We start from the raw sequence: 24,946 nt of genomic DNA on the forward strand, positions 1-24,946 counted from the left end.
TAACTAGTACAGTTCGCAAATTATCCACACTTGATTTTTCAATTTATTTTTCTTTTAATATTCATTACTTAACAGAATTTCGAGCTTTGGTAGTCAGTGAAAAAATACGGGAATACAACTTGATTGTAAGTTAATAAAAATAGTCTTGTGGGCAAAACGGAATCTCTACAAAAATGTTAACAAAGTGGGGTCGGGGACTTGTTAAGGATAAGGTTGAGAAACGTTCTGGTCTGCATCTTAGATGTATTTTGTAGTTTTTCTTGGGTTTAATGGCATATGATATAACCAAGCAACTGGAGTTCTGTCCACATGTTCATTATGCAAGTGAACTATAATGAAATTTTTTCGTATATTATCCCTCCCACTGATTTTGTTTTTATTGCACATTTTATTGTATTTGCTTTTATAGTAAATTATATTTGTATGCATATTCCACTATAGGTTTTCTTTGTATTATTTGATAGCATTGGAAGAGCAAGAGAATGCTTGGCCTTGTTTTGAGTGTAACCAGCGATTTGCTACATCAGATGAACTTCAGAAGCATCTCAATCAACATGATGAAGAGAATGGTGAATCTGATGATAGAGCAGGTCCACGTACAAGAAACAGAGGGAGAGGGAGAGGAAGACCACCAAAAAAAGTGCATTCCTCAAAGCTTAGGGTAGTTTAGCTATTAATTACTAATAACAATGGTCTCTTTTGAGAAAAAAAAAAAAAAAAACGCTTATTTTTCTTATCCTGAATTTTATTATATTTGCATTTTCTGTGTAGACTCTAGTTCATGGTTGATATAATAAGGCAAGGACAATAATTATTGGTTAAATAAAGTAGGAATATAAGCAAGACACCATGATTTGGATGTGGAAACTGGGTTGAACAACAGTTGTTATATATTAAATAGTTATTGATTATTGGATTAAATGCCAGGCTGTGTTTAGTTCCAAAGTGTAAATGATTGTTGCACTGGCCAGCTGTGTTAAGTTATTAAATCTTGAACTTGATTGTTTTGTTCATATTATCTATAGGTTTCATAGTCTTATATTTTTTCTCCCTTAGCTTAAGATATAAATTTTAAAAAAAAATTACAGCCAGAAACTCAACTCCAACAGAGATGTTAGGAGGAAAATGATTAATGTAAAACAAATTAAAAGGAAAAGAAGAAATTTGAAGGAAAAGAATTAAAAGGAATACATTACAACATTGAAAATCAGAACGTCAATAATTCGAAACATCAATAATCTGAATAACCCAGCATTTTTTTTCCTTTATGCTGCTGCTGCTGCGATAAAATAAGTACAGTAAGGACCGACTATTAGCATTAGCAGAGGCATATGATGCAAGAAAGCAAGCTTATACAGCATCAGCAAAAAAAAAAAAAAAAAAAAATATCCAATTTCACACATCTGCTCAAAATGTTTTTCCAGTTCTTCCTTGAAATTATTTAAGCTATCAACTTGCACAACAACTTCTGCAAGTTTGTTCTTGCATTCAATTACCTGCTGGGTAAAGGCAAATTAATACACAACTGTCTTTCTTAAGAATTTATTTCCCTGAGGTTTGTGATCTGAGCAAGAGGAAGAATCCTATTAGCATTGGGCCTGCTCAAACCATTCAAGGCCTTATACACCTCAATCAGATCACCTCAGATGTTCTAGTATCCGGACGCTGCAATTTGTAGAACTTAAATCTTTCTTGGTAAGAGGATCCCTTTGTTCCCCTCACTAATCTTGTTGCCCTGCTATGTGCTCATTTTAGAAACTTTACATCCTACCTAAAATGAGCCCTCCAGACCTGTATGGAGTACTCAAAGCACAGCCTGGCCATTGCCTTAAACAAAGGGATAATCACCTCCTTATACCTACTAGCAAAATTCCTGTATATCATTGACAAGATCCCATGACCTGCTCTGGCAGCCTGTCTGCACTGCTCAGAAAACTACATATTTGACTGCACAATCAGCCTCAAGTCTTTTTCATTCTCTACCACCCTGAGCCTAGTAGCGCACAGTTGGTACATTTCTCTGTGGTTATTGCTACCCATATGCAGTACTTTGCATTTGTCTATGTTAAACTTTATTTGCCTTGTCTTAGCCCATCTGCCCAGCTAGGTGGTAGATGACTTTCATCAACCGGTGAAATACCACCACTTTGCTTATTGGAGGCTTGAAGTGGTGAAACCCATGTTTAGTCTCTAGAGCAAAGTTTCCGGCATCCCCTCCCCCATACTTCTCCTTCAACCCATGCACGGTACTAAGTACTATAGGTTTTGATACCTTTCGTGTTTGGGGTTTTCATAAAAAAAAAAAAAAAATATGGTCATTAACAACTTTTCCAACCTTTGTATCATCTGCAAACTTGGACATTGAGCCTGATATACCTTCATGAATATCGTTGATAAAAAAAATAAAGCAAAAATGGGCCCAACGCCAAACCCTTTGGGACTCCACTAATAACATTAGTCCACAAAGAGCAGTGTTTGTTGATTACCACTCTCTGTCTTCTCCCACTCAACCATCCTTTCATTCATTCTAGCAACTTGTCCTTAATGCCATACTGCTCCAATTTGTACAGCAGTCTTCCATATGCAACAGTATCAAAAAAAAAAAAAAAGCTTTCCTGAAATCAAATTACAGGAACTCCCCAGCTTAAGTAAGGGTTGCATTCCGCGGAATGCTACATAAGTCAGGAAATTTCCCCCATGCCTGTGCAGCACTCGCAACTATGCTCGCTGAATTGATTGAATCAAAAAAAAATGTTCATCGAACATGTAAATAGAATTATTTATTGTATTTATTCAATTTTTAATCTCATGTGCAGGAAAAATTACAAAAGCGTGCAATTCAAAAAAATTTCAAAATTATAAAATTATAAAACGAGAGGAGACAGGCATAATGTCAGTAAGTTTTACCTCTCGAGCATCGTTGCCAGAATCGATGTCTTCAGCTCATAAGTACGGCACTGCGGAGTTTGAGAAGGGGTCAGTGGCTTTTTTCTTTTCATCATAAATTTTTTGTAGCAAGCAAGCCTATCATTCACCCTTCTGTTAACTTTTAAGAATTGTTCGCTGTCAGCATCCATCTTCTCAAACCTCACCATTGCCATCTCTCTGGCGATGAAGCGTCTCAGCTGCTCATTTGGTTCATCTTGAGGTTCGTCAGCATTTTCATTTTGTTGCTGCCTGCAAGTCAATATGTTTTCGTTAGATAATTCCTTCTCTTCTTCCTCTATTTCTTCCTTCTCTTCTTCCATCAATAGGAATGCGTTTCTGATTACAATCTTCTAACAAAATAAAAATTCGAGCCCGTCACCACCAAATACAGAGGATGCAGAAAGGTCAGGGAATGACCACCGCATATTCCTGGAGCAATATGGCTTTAGTTGCTAATGCTCCTAAAAACCAAATAACAAACAACAAACAAACAAACCAAATAAAAAGAAATCTTCCATTTCAATCATTAATGGACTTCTATTCCTAGTGCATTGCATACTTAAAGATGCAGATGCAATTTTGCCTTTTTCCCGGTACTCACCTGCTTTGTTCAAAACGGCGCATATGGTTGACTCGCCAAAGCCTAGTGCCCTACCTATGTTTGCTTTGGTTTTGCCATTATTAAATCTCTTAATGATGTCAAGTTTAGTATCCAAAGTGATGAATTTTCTTTTATTACCCTTTTTCCTGTCCATAGCTATGAAAGATAATTTAAAAAAAAAATTTGTTTTGGTAGGATGAGCGATAAGCCTGCTGCACTTCTGCACTCATCAAGGATTGCTGAGGAACTGCCCAGCGACTAGTTGGAACTTTACGGAGCACTTTCACACAGCTTTCATACTAGATGAAATTAGTGCCAGATCCTCGCTAAATGCTACACAGGAATCACTAAAATTGAACAAATTGTGAAAAATCAGAATCAAACGTACATCATGTACTACTTAAAATACATTAATTGTACATTTAGCATGATGATGTAATATCTACATTAATGTTAAAATTATACAAGAATATGAGTTACCAGAGCAAATCGAGCGTTTCAGAGTCGATTCCCATGCATTTAAGTTGGAAGACCCTGGTGAGTGCATGTCACGTATTTGCCACTTCAGGCGCCGTTGTGAGTTGCCAAGCACCGCAAGAAAAAAAACAGCGCACTAATCAAATTTGATAACACATATATTAAGGGGATAGTATGAAAAAAATTTTGCGCACTAATTAAAACCGCATTGTTCAAAACCGCATTAATCAAGGGTTTCCTGTATATGAAAAATGAGAAATTAAGCACTGGCCGGCAAAAACTTACATAAAGTCAAATTTCCATATGTTGAGTATTACATGTTGGGGAATTCCTGTATGTGATATCAAAATTATTTTTACAATCCAGTCCCTTTGTGACAACAACATAGTATCCAATCAAAATGATCAGACAAGGCTTCGCCTTAACATACCGATGCTGTGTCTGAATTTTTACTGCAGTCTTGTCTGGATGATCCAGCAATACTTCTTTACCCAGCGATTCCATTATTTTATCTAGAACAGAAGTTAACCTGACAGGTCTGTAATTATTCGTGTCACCCTTTTATCCCCTTTGTGAATTGGGGATACATTTGCACATCTCCAGTCCCTGGGGTCATACCCTTAGTCCAAGGATGCTCTCATAATTATCGCTAAAGGTTTGCTTACTTTCTTTGCTGCCTCCTTTAATATAACTGGATAGATCCCATCCACCTCAGATGCCTTTCTGATGTTTTATTCAACAATTTCTTCTCCACTTTGCTCTCAGTTATTACAAAATCATTAAGCTCCCTGTTAGAGTTTAATATACTTATGTCTTCGACTTCCCTACAGAATTCCTCATATGTGAATGTAGATGCAAAACACTCGTTCAGTTTGTCAGCTATTTGAGCAGGATAATCAACAGTGAAACCATCGATATCAAGTGGGCCAATCCAATTCATCCCGTTCCTTCCAAAGTTTATAAAAATAAAGGAGTCTTTTCTGTTTTTCTTAGCATCCTTTGCCAAAGGTTTCTAGTAATCTGCCTTCGCTTCTCTGGATTTGTTTGATTACAGACTAACTGATATCTACCATAGGCTTCTGTGTCTCCTCATAATTTATATGCATTCCATGTATATTTCTTCTCAGCCACAAGTCTCAGTTCATCTGACATCAGTTTAGGTCTAAACCTTTAATAATATTTGTGTACAAGGTAATTTTCACTTGTACCGAGAAAGAAGGAAGAACTGTGGGATTTCTCAATACAGCAGGCCCCCGTTATAACGCGGTTCGCTTTACGCTGATTCGCTATAACGCTGTTCTTATATTATAACCCGTATCTGACTATAACGCTGTCGCAGATCACTATAACGCTCTTTTACAGATTACATTTTTGACATATTTAACAAAATCGTTTCATTTGATGGAGTCAATAGCTTGAAAATGAATAGCAAAACAGCATTAAAACGTTTCCCACGCCGACTTGAGCAATTTTCCTACGCTCAGTGAAATTTTCTCTCACGCTAATTTAAGTACAGTCACTTGTTACGTAGTTCCGAGATCAACATTTTAAAAAATGATCAAATATATTGCTTGTAATATTTGCGTTATATGCATTTATCCGAAGTCTAGTTAGTCATCACTCAGTACAGTATTAGACATCGTGCGTAACGGACAGTTTACTTGAACATTGTATCATAATTAATTCAACCAACGCAGTTATATTTTCGAAGAGCTAATAATGACCGACAGGAATGAAAATGCAACAACGTCTGGGCGCAGTACGAAGACTATAAATGTAAGAAAAAGACTGAATTTGAAAATTAAATTAGACGTTTTGAAGCGAATCGATTCCGGTCAACGACAAGCGGATGTGTGCCATAATTTAGGACTCGCAAATTTAACTGTAAGAACAATTATGAAAAAATAAAGAATTAATTTTAGCAGCGGGAAAGATAGCTGTTCCACTACAAGCAACTAGGACTAGACCGGCTATTAGGATTGAAATGGAAAGACTAATTTTTTTGAAGATAATATTCCAATGCAGAATTCAGTTAAGTTAAATATTAAAAAAAGAGAGAGAGAGAGAAAGAGATTAGCCAATACGATGATCTGAAGAAAACTCGCCTAAAAAAAAAATGTGGAACCATTTAAAACTGGTAGAATAGATTTAAAATCCCGGGAGAAGCCGCTAGTGCAGATTAAGGAGCCGAAACTTTCAAAAAAGAACTTGTTAAAATTATTGAAGAGGGATATTATGTGTTATACTTCTCAACAAGTTTTTAACATAGATGAAGCAGGACTTTTGTGGAAACGAATGCCTAAAAGAAGTTTCATATTGAAAGAACAAAAAACATGCCAAGTTTCAAAGCGGCGAAGGATCGGTTGACTTTATTGTTTGGTGGTAACGCTGCGGGCCATTTAAAATTAATACCCCTTTTAGTTTATTTGGAAGAGGGCCAAAGTTCAACTCAAAATCCACACATTTTTCATGATTAAATTCATCCATTAAATTAAATCAATTAAATTCATTATTTTAATTGGAATTTTGAGACGCAAGTAGTTACCACATAATTATACGTATGTAATGCAGAATATTTTATATGTGCAAATATTTGAATATTAAATATTTTGACCGACATTTGTGCATCTTTTCATTACTGTTTATTATTGATTAGGAAATATCCTATGGCACCGACCGCAGCTCACAAATACATATGTTACCTTATGGGAAAGCGGCGCTCGCTTAGCGCGGATTCACTTAGCGCTCTGTTTTTCTGGAACGAATGATCAGCGTTAAGCGGGGGTCACATGTATATTATGGAGTTTCTGCATAGGCCCAACTACAGTTTCGAATTCTGAATGTTTAAAAAATTTATTGACTTGCTTATTCCATTGTTCGATGTACAGCATAGAAATAAATTACTTTTTATTAGTTTTATTGATTTATATCGTATTTTCTGATTTATTTTTAGCTTATAATTTGAGTTCATTTAAAAACCTGTTGGTTAATATATCAATATCTACGTCTAAGGTGGGTTCAGAAGTAGATTATTTGTAGGCGTTAAGGAACTGGTTAAATGTTATGGACCTTTTATAAGTAAACAGATGATAATTTCTGTAGTGCAGAAACATACCTGTATTGGTAGGCTTTCAATAAATGTTAAATTCTATATTAACATTAGCATTAGTTCAGTCATATGATGCAAGAAAGCAAGCTTATACAGCATCAGCCAAAAAAAAAACCTTTCCATTTCATCCATCTGGTCACTCCAAATCTTTGTCTAGTTCAGCCTTAAATTTACTTAAGCTATCAATTTCCACAACAACAGATAGAAGTTTGTTCCAGGATTCAACTACCCGTTGGTGAAAGGCAAACTTCCACACATCTATTCTACATTTGTGTCTTTCCTCAATTTGAATCTATGCTCCCCAGAGCAGGTCATAGGGTTTCCAGTCAATGGAAGAAGGTCATTAATATACAAGAGGAAAAGAGTGGGGAACTGAACCTTTGGGGACACCAGCAGTAGTGGTGAAGTTAGAAGACAGAGAGCCATCAACCATCACCTGTGTGCGAAAATAAATGCAGGGCCGAAAAAAATTAACTTTTATTTACTCATTAAAGATTCATGTTTTTTTCAAATCTAAAAATAATTATTAAAATAAAATCATAGAAAGTTTTATAGCAAAAGTAAAAAAAAAAAAAACAAAAACAATTTTTATACCTCTAAACAAATACAATGTTAATTTGTATTCATTTAGAGGTTGTTTAATATAAACAAAAAAAACCTATATATTTTACTTTCCCTCCTCTGCGCGGTTTGACCAATGATTCGAGTGAAAGTGTATGCCCCGGAGGATCTAGAAAATAGCTATTGAACTCCATATAACCCGCCTATTGTTTTGACTAAACTTTACATCCTGTAGTAGGATGATTTATGCTATTTTATTAGTGTTAGAAGGAGACATAGAATAAAAAAAAATGTTCGCATTAAGCGCAAGAAGAAATCCAACGTTAAATTTGCAACTTACTGTAAAGTTACAATTTTTTTTGAATCAGGGTTAAATGTAAGTAATAAAATTCAGGCAAATATTTTAATTAAATTAAAAATTATAAAAAAACATTGCTAGCACAGGGCCCGGATTACTCGAGCTGTGTGCGATGCACACATTGCATTCCCTTTTGCCGGCTCTGTATTCCCCCTCAGGTTCTTAGTGTCAGCAAGCGGAAGTATTCAGTCACCATTGAGTTTGTTCAAACCATTCAAGTCTTATACACCTCAATCAGATCATCTCGCAGGTGGTTGTTGTTTTGGTTTTTTAGGAGCATTAGCAACTAAGGCCATATTGCTCCGGGAATATGCGGTGGTCATTCCCTGACCTTTCCGTATCCTCCATATTTGGTGGTGACGGGCTTGAACCCCGGTCTAATCAAGAAGCATTTGCTACGCACTGTCGCTCCTTCCCACCTGACTAAGGCCCCTCGCAGGTGGCTAGACTCCAGATGTTGCAACTTCCAGAATTTAAGTCTCTCTTGGTAACGGCACCCCTTTATTTCTCTCACCAATCTTGTTGCCCTTCTTTGTACTCATTCTAGCAACTCTATATCCTTACTAAAATGAGGCCTCCAGACCTGTACACAGAACTCAAGGTGTGGCCTGACCATTGCCTTGTATTACGGGAATATCACCTCCCTGTCCCTGCTAGCAAAATTCCTATATATCATCGACAAGACTCCATGACCTGCCCTGGCAGCCCATCTGCACTTCTCAGCAAACTTCATATTTGGCTGCACAGTTACCCCCAGGTCTTTTTCACTTTCCACTTCCCTGAGTTTAGTACCACCCAATTGGTATGTTCCTCTTCAGTTATTACCACCCATATGCAGTACTTTGCATTTGTCAATGTTAAACTTCAAATGCCACTCCTCAGCCAATTTACCCAACTTATCTAGATCCAGTTGAAGTAGCATATTGTCATTAACAACCCTGCCAAACTTTGTGTCATCTGCAAACTTGGACATTAAACCTGATATACCTTCATCAATGTAATTGATAAATATACAAAACAACAATGGGCCCAACACCAAACCCTGGGGAACTCCACTAGTAACATTTGTTCACAAAGAGCAGTGTCCATTAGTTACCACTCTCTTTCTTCTCCCACTCAACCATCCCTTTATCCATTGTAGCAACATACCTTTAATACCATAACTCTCCAATTTGTGCAGCAGTCTTCCATCAAAAGCTTTCCTGAAATTCAAGTATATTTAATCAAAATTATTTTTGACATTCAGTTCCTTTGTGACCACAGTATCAATCAAATTGGTCAGAAAAGACCTCCCTTTAACAAACCCATGCTGTCTTCACTATTACAGCAGTCTTGTCTATATGATCCTGTAATGCTTCTTTAAACAGTGAGTGACTCCATTATTTTCCGTGGAACACAAGTTAAAGTAACAGGTCTATAGTTGCTTGTGTCACCTTTCGAACCTCTTAACGAACTCAGGATAGGTCCCCAGTCCATGGGGACCTATCCTGAGTCCAATGAAGCAAGTCATAATTATGGCTAAGGGTTCGTTTACTTCCTTTGCTGCTTCCTTTAATATAACTGGATAGATCCCGTCCACCCCAGGTGCCTTCATTATGTTTAACTCCAACAATTTCTCTTCCACATTGCTCTCAGTTATTACAAAATCACTGAGTTCCCTGTTAGAGTTTGATAAACTTCTGGCATTCCCCTCATTGAATAACTTCTGATGTGTGAAAGTAGATGCAAAATACTCATTCAGTTTATCAGCTACCTAAGCATGATCATCAATAGTCAACCCATCTATGTTAAGTGGTCCAATCTGATAAATCCCTTTCCGTCTGCAGTTTACATAAATAAAGAAGTCTTTTGCTGTGTTTCTTTGCATCTTTTGCCAAAGTTTTCTCATAATCTCCTTGAGACTGCCTAACCTCCTTTGTGATTTGATTACAGACTAGCTTATGTCTGCCATAGGCTTCTGTGTCACCTAATAATTTATATGCATCCCATGCATTTTACTTGTCTGCCATGAGCCTCATTAATTCATCTGATATCCATTTAGGCCAGAACCTTGAACAGTATTTCTTAGTTGGTATTTAGAATTTAGTTTCTGTTTAGAATACACTGTTGGTAACATCGTCAGTTGATCCCACTGTATAGAATTTAAAAACTGTTTGAGACCACGGTAGTCACCTTTACGAAAGCAAAATCCCTTCCCTTTACCCTTAACGGTAGTTACATCTTTAAGTAAAACCCACATCAGTACACGGTGATCACTGTCACCTAGTGGTTCCTTTACCTGTGAATTCTTAATGCATGAATAATGACTGCTGATAATCAGATCAAGAGTCTTATTCCCTCTGGTTGCTCCTCGAACTTGTTTCTGTAGAAAACAATCCTCCAATAAATCCACAAAAATCTTGCTGTCATGCGAGTGAGCAACCAACAATTCTCCTCATATCTGGAGAGTTATCAGCCTTAAATTTATCCCCCATTACGAGACATTCTGATTTACTGGCTCACTTATTTCTGTGCACAATTGTTCGTTGTACTCATCAGAGTCATTCGGCCTATAACAGACTCCTGCTCTCATTTTCCCTTTCCCAGTGTTTATGTCACACCAAACAGACCCAACATCGAACTGTCCCCCCCCCCTTGTCAACTGGATGCACTTCCTTAGATTTTGTGTTTCTTAACTAACAGCATAACCCCTCCTCCCTTCCTACCATGTTTATCCCTTCTATAGATATAAGCAATATAAGATACAGATATAAGCAATGCAGAATTGGAATTCTGCATTGCTTATATCTGTGTGACACCATGTTGCTGATATCCGAACAATATCTGCCTTTGATGCCTTGTTCAGCACTTCAAATTCATCAAATTTATTTACTGTACTTTTAGCATTGGTGTACATGAAAGTATACATTCACCTGTTCTTACTCTTAGTTACCCTAAAACAGCCCATATATTTACTTGTTCCATGATGACTCTCAGCTGTTCTTGAAATCCTCAGCAACTTCCTCTCTGGGTTGCTACTCATTACAATAGACGCAGTGCAAGAATCACTTTTTGCCTGTGCCTGCTGCTACTGTTAACCTTTTAGTATATGTATCCTTCCAAGCTAGCAGTTTTCCGACCCACCTAACACTGCCTCGATAGCATCAGCAAATATTCTTGCATCCTTTCTATTTAAGTGTATCCCATCCCTGTAGAAGCAGTCTCTCCTGTTAGCAAGCATAGACAATGCTGAAAAAAATTCTACCCCATGAGCCTTGCACATTCTGTCCAGGGGCTGAATTGATTGACAAGGCTCTCATCATATACTCCCTCCTATCGTGTCTGGACAGAATTGTAGACACTTTCAAATTTTAACCCTTACTCGCGACTTTTTTTTCAGCATTGACCTGTACTTGTTAAGTAAATCTTAAGGTCATTATTGCTAACATGTACAACAATATCACCTTTTGGACCCTTAAAAGATGATATCTGACCTGCAACATCATCAACTTTTGCCCCTGGCAGACATACCCTGGTCCTGTTCCACCTATCCTTTTTGCATAATATATTCTCCATCTCCATGATACTAGAGTCACCAACAATAACAACTTCCTCTAAGACCAGCGCATTCTGACTTGAAGATTGCTGCACCGGAATGAGCTCTGATGTTGAGTTGGTCAGCTGAGAACTTGATGGTCCCCTCATATTAATTTCTTTGAGGGCATAAACCCTTAACCTCAAACTCTCATAGATGCTCATCAGAAGGCTGAGTTGGCACCTAATTTCTTCACAGTCTCTGCAGCTAGCACACACAAAGACATCCTTGGCTAGATCATGTTCTGATCTAGAGAGGTCTGCAAACATTTCACATTTTTTTAGACTGTGATGATTTGGAGAATCGCCTCCTTTGATTCTCCTTTAATCCACTGTACTATTGCTACTTTGTGCTCGCTGCCTTGCTGCTCTAGTCTGGGTCATGATTCCATTTATGTATAATTTAATTAACAATGAAATTTAATAAATTTTACTAATTAATTGATAAGACTATAGTAATCTAACAGATTTCTAATACAGTGTTACGTATTTCACTACTTAGTTTTATGTTAAACTTTACGCTACGAAGTTTGGGATTTACGTTACGCTATTCTGTATCGAATAACAATGGCTGCAAGTTAAGAATGGCAAGATCGAAGGAAGCTAAGTATTAACTTTCAAAATTGCTATCTAAATTCAAATAAACCAAGGAACTAATTAATTTAGTATAAAATTAATTCAATAAAACAACTAAATTAGGCCTTGAATGGTTGAGCACGCTCAATTCTGATGGGATCCTTCCACTTGTTCAGATTACGAACCTAAGGGGGCATAAATTCAAATTAAGAAAAGACAGATGTAGAATAGATATGCGGAAATTTGCCTTTAGCCAGCGGGTGGTTAATTGCTGTAACAAACTTCCATCTGTCGTTGTGGAAGTTCATAGGTTGAATAAATTTAAGAAGGAACTGGACAGGCATTTGGAGGCAATGGTGTGATTTTTTTTTTTGGCTGATGCTGCATAAGCTCATACACTTGCTTTCTTGCATTACATGCCACTACTGCTAAATATATATAAAAACTTAGTGTTCAGCGGAGCTCCAAAAATCTTGCCCAACACTGTAATAACTTCATATCTGTAATATTTTTTCATATCTCGCGTAGGAGTGAAATTTAAGAAATTTAGAGCTTTTGTTTCTCCATGTTCTTACTCCAGTGTAAAACATAGCCTCGTATGAATGTTGTTAAATATCTGTAGAATGTCCTGAGTGGGGTAAGAATTTGTTATAATGAGTACATTGTCAGGATATCTCCCATAATAAGTAATCCGGGGAAGAAACTGTGTTAAATGTATCTGCTCGATGTTAGCAAAATAGATCTCTGACATTAGGCTGCTCAAGCTTAAACCCATAGGTAATACAAAAATCTGCTTGTATATCTTGTCTATAAAAGTAATGTAATTTGCTTTGAGTAAAAGCTTAATTAAATAGAAAATTTCTTTTTTAGGTAATTTTTGTGATTAATCCTGATGGTATTGTCGTTTAACAATTAGCAAACTACATCGAGCTTAGTCTACATTGATATTCATGTACAAGGAAATGTCATCTAATGAAAACAGTTTATCATTACTGCCAAGCTGGACACCTTTAAGACTATTAAATAGTGTATCATATTTATTTTTGCCAAATTTTATCATCTGCCTAAAAGGTTTTATGATGTTATATAATTGTGCAGCTAAGTGTGAAAATGCTGAATTTTTGTAGGATACAATTGGGCCTATGAGAAAACTGGGTTTATGGAGTTTAACTTGTCCAAAAAATACAGGAATATTATAAGTTTTAGCTTTCGGCTGAAATTGAGCCATAGAAATAAAATCACTCTTATGAAGTTAGTGTCTTGTTATACTGATTTATTAAATTCGTAAATATAGACGGGTCTATTGCCCTGTAGGTTGAACTGTCCAATATAATGGAATCCAATTTGTTAATATAGTCCAATTTATTCATAATAACTACCGTGACCGCCCTTATGATACAAAGGTTAGCAGGGTTGTTAATGGATCTAGAAAAGTTAGGCAGATGGGCTGAGGAAAAGGCAACTGAAGTTTAACATTGACAAATGCAAAGTACAGTAGAGCGTCGATAATCCCAACTAATTGGGACCAGGGATAGTTTGACTTCCGATTTCTTCAGATTTTCGAACTTATCAAAAATGCAGTTCTGGAGACTAAAAAAAAAAAGGTTTAGTAAGTTTAGAAATAAAAACGCTAAGTTGTACTTACATATTTTTATTCTTAGGTAACAAAACAAATGTAACTTTCAGCCACAATACCACATGTGTTTAAGGCTCGAATGAAAATAATTACTTATTTTTTGCTGCACCATTTACGAACTTTGTTTCTTTGTTGCCTGATTTCTCACACTTTTCAACAAGAGTAGTTGAGTTGGAAACTTGTTGCTTGCACCTAGCTCTCGTGGGTAGCACGGTTGGTAGAATCACTGCCCTCCCAACCCTATGTGTAAAATACTTGAGTTCGAGTCCCTTCAATGATGGGAGGAATTTTTATGGACCTTTTTCACCCCTTGGCTGAGTTAACATTAGCATTAGTAGAGGCACATGATGCAAGAAAGCAATCTTATACAGCATCGGCCAAAAAAAAAAACTCTTCCCATTTCACTGATCCATTCATTCCAAATATTTTTCTAGTTCTGCCTTGAATTTATTTAAGCTATCAACTTCCACAACAACAGATGGAAGTTTGTTCCAGCAATCAACTACCCACTGGCTAAAGTTAACTTCCGCACATCTATTCTACAACTGTCTTTCCTCAGTTTGAATCTATGAACCCTGAGGTTTGTAATTTGAGCAAGAGGAAGAATCTCAGCAGAATTGAGCCTGCTCAATCCATTCAAGGCCTTCTACGTCTCAATCAGATCGCCTCACATGTACCTAGTCTCCCGAAGCTACAATTTTCAGATCTTAAGCCTTTCTTCATAAGAGCATCCCCCTTTGTTACCTCCACCAGTCTTGTTGCTTTTTTCTGTACTCGTTTTAGCAACTCTACATCCTAAAATGAGGCTTCCAGACCTGTACGCAGTACTCAAGGTGTGGCCTGACCATTGCCTTATACAAGGGGATAATCACCTCCTTATCCCTGCTCACAAAATTCCTATATATATCATTGACAAGACCCCATGACCTACTCTGGCAGCCTGTCTGCACTGTCAGAAAACTTTGTATCTGATTGCACAATTACACCCAGGTCTATTTCAATCTCCACTACCCTGAGTATAACAGCACATAGTTGGTAAATATCTCTGGGGTTACTGCTACACATATGCAGTACTTTGCATTTTTCAATGTTGAACTTCAGTTGCCACTTCTCAGCCCTGTTCCAGCAGCAACTGTCATTACTGTTATTACCAACCCTGCCAACATTTGTATCATCTGCATACTTTGAAATTAAACTTGATATGCCAGGGTAACTAAGAGTAGAAAGAGGAGCATGTATACTTTCACGTTCACCAATGCTAGGAGTATAGTTAATAAATTTGATGAGCTTGAAGTGCTTGTCAAGACATCAAAGGCAGTAATTCTTGGGATATCAGAAATGTGGTGTCACACAGACATAAGCAGAATTGGAATTTGGGGAGTACAATGTGTACAGGGTAACTAAGAGTAATGTGTACAGAAAGGATAGCCAGAACAGGAAGGGAGGAGGGGTTATGCTGTTAATTAAGAAACACATAAAATTTAAGGAAGTGCATCCAATTGATGTAGGTGGACAATTCAATGTTGAGTCTTTGGTGTGACCTAAGGACTGGGAAAGGAAAAATGAGAGTAGGTGTGTGTTATAGACCTAATGAATCTGATGAGTATAATGAGCAATTATGCAGAGAAATAGAGTGGGCCAGTAAATCAGAATGTCTTATAATGGGGAATTTTAAATTTCCAGATATTGACTGGAACTTGTGGGTTGGTCAATCATGCACACTAGCAAGACTTTTTTGGATGACTCTTTTCGAAAGCAGCATGTTCGAGAGGCAACCAGAGTGAGTAATACCCTTGATCTCATTATCAGCAGTGATTATTCATGCATTAAGAATTTGCAGATAAAGGAACCACTGCATGACCGCGATCACAATGTACTGATATGGGAATGACTTAAAGATGTAACTACCATCAAGGCTAAAGGAAAGGGCTTTTGCTTTCCTAAAGGTGACTACATGGGTCTCAGACAGTTTTTAAATTCTGTACACTGGGATGAACTGACAATGTTACCTATGTTGAAATGTAATTGGGAAGCCCTCAGGGACTTAACCTTGGATTAAGAAATACTGTTCAAGGTTTAGGTCTAAATGGTTGTCAGATGAATTAATGGGGCTTGGGGCAGAGAAGAAAAATGTATGTGATGCATATAAATTATCAGGTTTCACAGAAGCCTATGGCACATATATAAGCTTGTCTGTAATCAAGTCAAAAAGGAGGTTAGGCAGGCAAAGGTAGATTACGAGAAATCTTTGGCAAAGGATGCAAATAAAAACAGCAAAGAGGTTTTACTTATGTAAACTCTAGAAGGAAAGGAATGAATTGGATTGAACCACCTAACATAGATGGGTTGAGTATTGATGATCATGCTCAGGTAGCCGATAAACTGAATGAGTATTTTGCATCTAAATTCAAACGTGAGGATTTATTCAATGAGGTTAATGCCAGACTCTAACAGGGAGCAAAGTGGAGGAGAAATTGTTGAAGTTAAACATATGGAAGGCACCTGGGGTGGCTGGAATCTATTCAGTTAAATTAAAGGAGGCAAACCCTTGGCCATAATTATGAGAGCTTCCTTGGATTCAGGAGATGTCCTCATGGACTGGAGGTGTGCAAATGTATCACCAGTTCATAAAGAGGGTTGAAAATGTGATACAAGCAACTATAGACCTGTTAGTTTAACTTGTGTTCCAGGGAAAATAATGGAGTCACTATTTAAAGAAGCATTACAGGATCATCTAGACAAGACTGCTGTAATAGTTACGACTCAGATTGAGTTTGTTAAAGGGAGGTCTTATCTGACTAATTTGATTGGATACTGTGATGTGGTCACAAAGGAACTGAATATCAAAAATAATTTTGATTAAATATACTTGAATTTCAGGAAAGCTTTTGATACTGTTGCACATGGACACACACACAACTTACTCTTGATACCATAACTCTCCAATGTACGCATTGGAGAGTTATGGTATTAAGGGTAAGTTGCTACAATGGATAAAGGGATGGTTGAGTTGTAGACAACAGAGAGTAGTAATCAATGGACACTGCTCTTCATGGACAAATGTTACTAGTGGAGTTCCCCAGTATTTGGTGTTGGGCCTATTGTTGTTTTGTATATATATCTGTTATATTGATGACAGTATATCAGGTTTGATGTCCAAGTTTGCAGATGATACAAAGGTTGGCAGGATTGTTAACGATAGTAAAGACAGTATGCTATTCCAACTGGATCTAGATAAGTTGGGCAAATGGGCTGAGAAGTGGCAACTGAAGTTTAACATTGACAAATGCAAAATACTGCATATGGGTAGCAATATGAAGAGAAACATACCAACTGTGTGGTACTACACTCAGGGAAGTGGAAAGTGAAAAAGACCTGGGGGGTAATTGTGCAATCAAATATGAAGTTTGTTGAGCAGTGCAGATGGGCTGGCAGGGCAGGTCATGGTGTCTTGTCAAAGATATATAGGAATTTTGCTAGCAGAGACAGGTAGATGATTATCCCGTTGTACAAGGCAATGGTCAGGCTACACCTAGAGTACAGGCCTGGCGGCCTCATTTCAGAAAGGATGTAGAGTTGCTAGAATGACTACAAAGAAAAGCAAGACTGGTGAGGGGAACAAATTGGTGCTCTTACCAAGAAAGGCTTAAGTTCTGCAAATTGCAGCCCCCAGAGAGAGATGGCACCTGCAAAGTGATCTGATTGAGGTGTATAAGGCTTTGAATGGGTTGAGCAAGTTGAATGCTGATGAGATTCTTCCTCTTGCTCAGATTAAGAATCTGAGGAGGCATAGATTCAAACTGAGGAAAGACAGTTGTAGAATAGATGTGAAAAATTTCCACCAAACAATCACCAGCTGATTGTTTGGTGGAACAGACTTCCATCTTTTGTTGTGGAAGTTGAAAACCTAAATAAATTTAAGGCTCAGCTGGACTGGCTTTTGGAACGAATGGAGGGGTTTTTTTTATGGCTGATAGCTTGATTCCTTGCATCGTATGCCTCTACTACTGCTAATGTACCTGCGAAGTGATTTGATTGAGACGTTTAAAGCTTTGAATAGGTTGAGCAAGCTCAGTGCTGATGGAATTTTTCCTTTTGCTTAGACTATGCAAATTATGGGGACTAAATTCAAAACGAAGAAGGATGGGTGCAGAATAGGATGTACAGAAATTTGCCTTTTGCAACAGGTGGTTGATTGCTGGAACAAGTGTCCATCTGTTTATTGTGGAAGTAGAAAGTTTGAATAAATGCTAGGAAGGACTCTAGACAAACTGTTGGAAGGAATGGATAAGTGGAAGTAGAGTGTTTTTTTTTTTTTTTTTTTGGTTGGTGCTTTAAAGAAAATTTTTGGTGGAATGGTGGGAGGATGCAAAATAAATGTATATATCTATATAATATCAATGTAGGTAAACCATAGGCTTCAATAGTCTTCTCGTAAACAATAGTCTTCTCTATTCAACTTCTCTATTCTATTCAATTTCGAATAAAATTCCAATACAAAATATAACCCTAAACTTATATCCCAATGTAGTTATAACAATATATATATATATGTATTTCGGTATTGAATTTTTATCTCCGAGTTACGTTATATGACTTTCTTATCTCCTGTTAAGTTATATGTATTAATTTATAATGTTACGTTTGTAAAAACTAGGTTGTTATATGTATTTAGTTATAAAAGTACAATTTAATTGACAATGAAATTTAATAAGATTAGTAAATTTTACTGATTAATTGATACTACTATACTCGCTATCTAGTTTTACGTTATACCTTATGCTATCTAGTTCGGGATATACATTGTATTGTATAACAATGGTGGCAAGTTATGAATGGCAAATCTACAGACATTAGATATTAATTACTTTCAAAATCGCACCATCTAAATTCAAAACAAGCCACGGAGCTTGACTAAGTCTATAAGCTACTTATAGATAATTTAATATAACAATTAAGTCAATAAAACAGCTAAATATAATTAAAAACTTAAGTGTTCGTGGGAGCTGCAAAACTTGTCCAGCACGTTGATTAGGTACCCTCACTGTTACTATGATGGAGAATCTATCTTTTTTAACTTATTTGGCTGATTTTCCATTTTTTTTCAATTTTTTTGTGAAAATTGGTATTTTGTTTAAAATGTTGGAAATTTCTGCTTATTGTTAAAGAATTAGCTGTCAGGTGTGCTAATGTGCATTTATTTCATGTTACTTGTGTGGTGCATATTGTGTTTCAGTAAGATACCAAAGAAATATGAAGTAACATTTGAGAACATGCATGCACAAGATTTTCCATGCATTCTGCAATCTGAAAAGGTAACATTTTTGCTTTGTGTACTGTATATAGATATGATTTTTCAATTTCAGCATTGGGAAATGTGGTGTAATCAAACAGTTGCATAAGGACAGAATTCATGGGATACCTGGTCCCTGGGTAACTCGACGCTGTTACCCCTCTCACTAGTGGATGAACCCACTGCTTGGCAGTTATATAGGTACACTGCATTCACTGCATACCCTCACCATTACTATGTTGAAGAATCCATCTTTTTAACTTATTTGGCTGATTTTTCCATTTTTTAAAAATTTTTTTTGTGAAAATTGGTATTTTGTTTAAAGTGTATTCATGTAGACGGTAATTCGACGTCAGTATGGATAAACTTTATGAGTTAACAGACTTTGAAAGAGGGATGATAGTGGGTGACCAGTGCATGGGTCACTCTATCGCGTAGGTGGTACAGAAATTGCGCTATTTCCATTCGACAGTATCAAGAGTGTATCAGGAATATGCCATTTCCAGAATAACATCTCATCATGGACAGTGCTGTGGTGGATGAATGTGGCTGTCGATGTCTGTCTCGCCTTGTTTCAGCCGCCAGAGAGCAACAGTGGCACAAATCGCCGCAACTTCAAAGAGGGAGGTGCCAGAAATGTCTCCATCAAGTAGGTTATGGCAGCCATTGACCCACCATAGTCCCATTGCTAACACCACGACACAGGATTCTATGCCTCAACTGGGTGAAAGAACATCAGCATTGGGCCTTGGATGATTGAAGACAGGTCTCCTGGTCTGATGAGTCCCGTTTCCAGTTATTTTGAGTGGACAGGGGGTGCGTATCTGGTGAAAACCATATGAAGTTATTCACCCATCATGTCAACAAGGAACTGTTCAAGCAGGTGGATGGTCGGTAATGGTCTGGGGCATGTTCAACTGGCACATGTTGGGACCTCTGATACATATAGACGTGTCTCGGAACGGTCCAAGTTACATGGCCATCCTTGCAAACCATCTGCATCCCTTCATGGTCATTGTGCACCCACAGGGCAATGAACTCTTCCAGCAGGACAATGTGTCTCTCCACAGAGCCCGTGGTGAGCATTTCGCAGATTTAGAAAGGTCTGTTCGAGTTTTGGATCCACCACCCATGAATGCGATGGAATTATGGACAGCGGTGCAGCAAGCATAGATGGAAATACCTGTGGGATGCTTTCGTGAACTAGTGAACTCAATGCTTCGCCACGTGACTGCCCTTATCCGGGTGAAAGATGGGCCTGTTACTAGGTAGGTATTCCATGATTTCTACAGAAAGAAATAGAAAAAAAATAAGTAGTATTTCATAGTGATGTCACATATACAGGCAAGTTGTTCAGAAATATTATGCATATTTCTCGATAGTGAAATAGAAAAAAAAAAAAAAATAGTTTTGGAGGAATAAAAAAAACACTTTGTTAGTAAGTGTCATTGATAGGGAAAGAAGAGATAGCTTTGAAAAATAGGCCATTTTCATTTCCTGCGGATGGATCAAACTGATTTCAAACAAATCCCATTGTTGATGAACTTTCATAATAAAATATGTAAATATGAATATCTTCTGAACAACCCTGAAAGCATGTGGGATTCCGTTAAAAACCTGTCTAGCTCTTGGTGTTGATAATTTTAGCTGTTATGGAGGCCTAAACACTGGAGTAGCAAGGATATTAAAAGAGAGGAGATCGAGCACTTGGCAATAGGCTGTCCTTGTCATCTTATTAATTTGTGTGCTGAAAGGGAGCTGCATGCCTTCCACTGAAAGCGGATGAATATTTGGTAGATATTTATTACTATCTAGAAGGAAGTGCTAAAAGGAAAGATAGATTTAAATGATTTGAACTGGTGAATGTAACTGGTGAACAAAAAGATTTTTGTGTGTATGTGTTGACTTTCTTTGGTTAAATGTGTAACTAGACTGGTAGAACAGTGGCAGCCTTTGACAAATCTATTTGAAGATAAGATTAGAAGTGGTGAACACTTTTCAGAAATACTGAACTAAAGAATACAAGTGATAACTAGTAAGTGGTACAGACTCATATTCAAATCCAGTCCATGATCCAAAAGTTTAGATAAAAGGCAAATTGATGACCCATGGAAAAAAAAATCGTCTGGTGAAAGCAATCATAAGTAGACCAAGCTGGCCTTAATTATAGTCATTTTATCTCTACTCATGCAGAAATCTGTTCATGTTTCCCCTCTTTTGGTTTGAACAATTTGCTTGTTTCCTTTAAATGTTATGCCAATGGTTGAAAATTTGAACACAGCCCTTGAATCGAGCATACCTACATCCATGTATTGAGGTCAATCCTAGATATGTTGAACAATGTTATGTGCAAATTATTAAACCAAATGTTTTCAAATCTTCCATATCCATTTTGGAAGTTGATTACCATAGCAGACTAAACCAGAAGAATGGTTGTGACTTTGTCATGGGTATTAGGAGTAGTAGTAGTAGTAATGGCCATATGGTGCAAGAAAGCCTAAGGCTTATGCTGCACCAGCCAAAAATAAATAAATAATAAAATTAAATAAAATAAATAATAATAAGAGAAAAGGAAATAGACAACCTATGCATTTCCCTCCTCTCTTAGGTAACTATCCAGCTAACCTTTGAATTTCCCCAAACTCTTGGCGCCTTCGTAGCCAGGTGGGAAGGAGCAGCAGTGCGTAGCACATGTTTCTTGATTAGACCGGGGTTCGAGCCCGTCACCACCAAATACGGAGGATGCGGAAAGGTCAGGAAATGACCACCGCATATCCCGGAGCAATATGGCCTTAGTTGCTAATGCTCCTAAAAGCCAAATAACAACAACAACATCCCCAAACTCTCAGCCTCTACCACCCATGTAGGTAATAATTTATAACTTGCTCGCTAAAATAAAATTTCCTGCACTCCAGTCTAAACATATCTCCCCGTAACTTAAATTTATGGCCCCTAGTTCTAGAATCATTTATAACTGTGAAAATTTCATCCTCATTCATTTTACTATTTTACTATTGCCTAGTTTCCAAGTTCTGCAGCCCACATATTCGAAGTCTTTCCTCATAAGGATGTCCTCAAAAGGACATCCTTATGAGGAAACCGATCTCACCAGCCGAGTTACCCATCTCTAGACCCTTTCAAGAAGCTTTGATGTCTTTTTTTAGATGCGGTCTCCACACTTGAACACAGTATTCCAAGTGTGGTCTAACAATAATCTTATACAATGGGATTATGACATCCTTATCTCTACTAGCAAATGTTCATTAAATCATCAATAGGATATTATGGGCCTTCCTTGCAACCTGTCTACAATGCTCAGAGTACTTCATGTCTGACCATATCGTAACTCCCAAGACCCTTTCCTCGACTGCTGACTTTAATTCAAATCCACCAAGTGTATAACTTATTTTGGGATTACTGTTCCCCAGGTGTATGATCTTGCACTTTGCTGGATTAAAGCATAACTGCCACTTTTCTGACTATCCTTGAAGTCTCTGTAAGTCACTCTGAAGAAGTTCTGCTTGGCAGTGATCATTAACTACTATACCAACCTTTACATGATATGCAAATTTAGACATCACACCCTCTATCCCTTCATCGATGTCAAATAAGAAAATCAAAAACAACAGTAGTCCTAATACTGATCCCTGGAGAACCCCACTTCTTATATTAACCCAATCTGAGGAATAACCGTTTATCCCAACCCTCTGCCTCCTGCCCTGAAGCCATTCTGCTATCCATCTAAGGATTTTCCCTGTGATTCCAACCTATTCCAGTTTATAAAGTAATCACTCATGTGGACTGAGTCAAATGCTCATTAGAATTAGTAGAGGCATATGATGCAAGAAAGCAAGCTTATGCAGCATCAGCTAAAGGTGGGGAAAAACACTCCCATTCCATCCCTCCGTTCGTTCCAAATACATGTGCAGCTCAGTCTTAAATTTATTTAGGCTATCAACTTCCACAACAAGGGATGGAAGTCTGTTCGACCAACCAACTACCCGCTGGCTAAAGGCAAACTTCCGCACATCTGTCCTCTACATCTGTCTTTCCTCAATTCAAATTGAGGATGGGAGCATTTTTCCCCCCTTTTTGCTGAAATCCAAATAAACAATTTATTTTTCTGCTAAGGTTCTAGAGAGTATAAAACAAGAGGATGTGATTCTTTCTTTTGTTCAGTGAGGAGATATTACTTTTTTGCTTCTTATTAAAAAATAAGAGGTTCTTATTAAAAAATGTTCTTATGTAATTGATGAAATTTTTTGCCACCTGTTTTTGCCAAGGTAGCACAAAATTCATCAATTGGGGTAGCACACTATTTTCAATTTTGAAATATTTTGTCCGCAGGTTTCCAGTACTTCTTGGAATCATTAATGATAAAGCAATAAATGTTTTTCAGGATCAGTTCTGTCTGTTTAAGTGTGAGAACTGCACTGCACGACAAAATGAATAGAAAGCATAGAAAACATGGTGTAACTTGTGCAGCTTACGATGAAGCAGGATGAAATTTGGCATGGTGGTGTACCATAGAATAACAATGAAACGAGAGGACTACAAGAAACTTCAGACAGGTATAAGGGACATTTATTGGGATTGTATAAGAATTGCTAGAAAGGTCATGTTACAGAATTGGATACAAGATGTTCAAAAATATGGTCACGTGGCATCAGTATAACGTATGATCCCCTCCAGTGGCTAAACAGGCCTGATAGCAATTAACAATGCTCAATAAAAGAGTCTCTATAAGATTCTTTGGCAACAAATCCTGTTCTTTCACCAGTGCAGACCTTAGCTCACCAAGTGACTGAGAAGTTGGCTGTTGACGTGCAATACGATATCCAGTGCATCTTACATATGTTTGATTAGATTTAAGTCTGCGATTGTGCAGGCCACATCAGTCGTTGGATATCTTCAGTTTCAAAATATTCCTCCACCACTTGAGCTCTATGTGCAGTGGCATTGTCACTTATGAAAATAAAATCTGGGTCAACTGAACCTCTAAAAATTTGCATGTGGGGTTTGAGGATCTGTTCTTGGTATCTCTGCACAGTTACTGTACCCCTATCAAAAATATGGAGGGGTGTGGTTGTTGATCATTATTATTATCATTAGCCATATGGTGCAAGGAAGACTGAGCCTTTTGCTGCACCATCCAACAAAAAAAAAAAAAAAAAAAAAGGATTTCTGAGTTACCCTGAGAGAGAGAGAGAGAGAGAGTCAGAAGTAGAAGGGAATCACCAAGGCAAAGCAGAATGATGAGATCCAACTCAGAACCCTGAGTGTGCCAAGCTCATGCTCACCAAATGTGAACCCATTCTGGCCTACACTAGAACACCACCTCCAACTTAAGCACATTGCTTTTTCTGGTGTTGGAGGGTCGGTACAGATTCTAATGTTAAGAATCTGTTTTTAGGCTAAAACAGAACTGCACCCCATTTGCTCCAAGCCACAGGTTCATGGCACCAGTTTTGACGTATTCTGCAGTTATTTGGGGGAGATAATGGGATACAAACCACTGGCTTCCTTGCATACAGTTGAATTAGCATTAGCATTAGTAGAGGCATTTGATGCAAGAAAGCAAGCTTATGCAGCATCAGCCAAAAAAAAAAATAAATAAATAAATAAATAAAAAATAACCACTTCCACTTCACCCCTCTGTTCATTCGAAATACCTGTCCAGCTGAGCCTTAAACTTATTTAGGCTATCAACTTCCACGACAAGGAATGGAAGTCTATTCCACCAACCAACCACCCGCTGGGTAAAGGCAAATTTCCTCACGTCTATCCTACATCTGTCTTTTCTCAATTTGAATTTATGCCCTCTCAGGTGATTA

At 37.5% G+C, this 24,946-nt stretch overlaps 1 protein-coding gene across 5 annotated transcripts in view; it reads left to right on the forward strand.

The window, feature by feature from the left end:
* The window catches only part of LOC150080131 (uncharacterized), a 660,399-nt gene that overhangs the window by 295,090 nt on the left and 340,363 nt on the right, over positions 1–24,946 (forward strand). For all 5 annotated transcript variants that reach the window (XM_090382143.1, XM_090382148.1, XM_090382147.1 and 2 more), the window contains exon 13: positions 465–661. In XM_090382143.1, the coding sequence (XP_090238269.1) occupies positions 465–661 (197 nt within the window). The remainder of the gene's footprint in view (positions 1–464; positions 662–24,946) is intronic.

This window comes from Mastigoproctus giganteus, chromosome 9 (genome assembly GCF_048544385.1).
Source record: "Mastigoproctus giganteus isolate SK-2022 chromosome 9, ASM4854438v1, whole genome shotgun sequence".
Lineage (NCBI taxonomy): Eukaryota > Metazoa > Arthropoda > Arachnida > Uropygi > Thelyphonidae > Mastigoproctus > Mastigoproctus giganteus.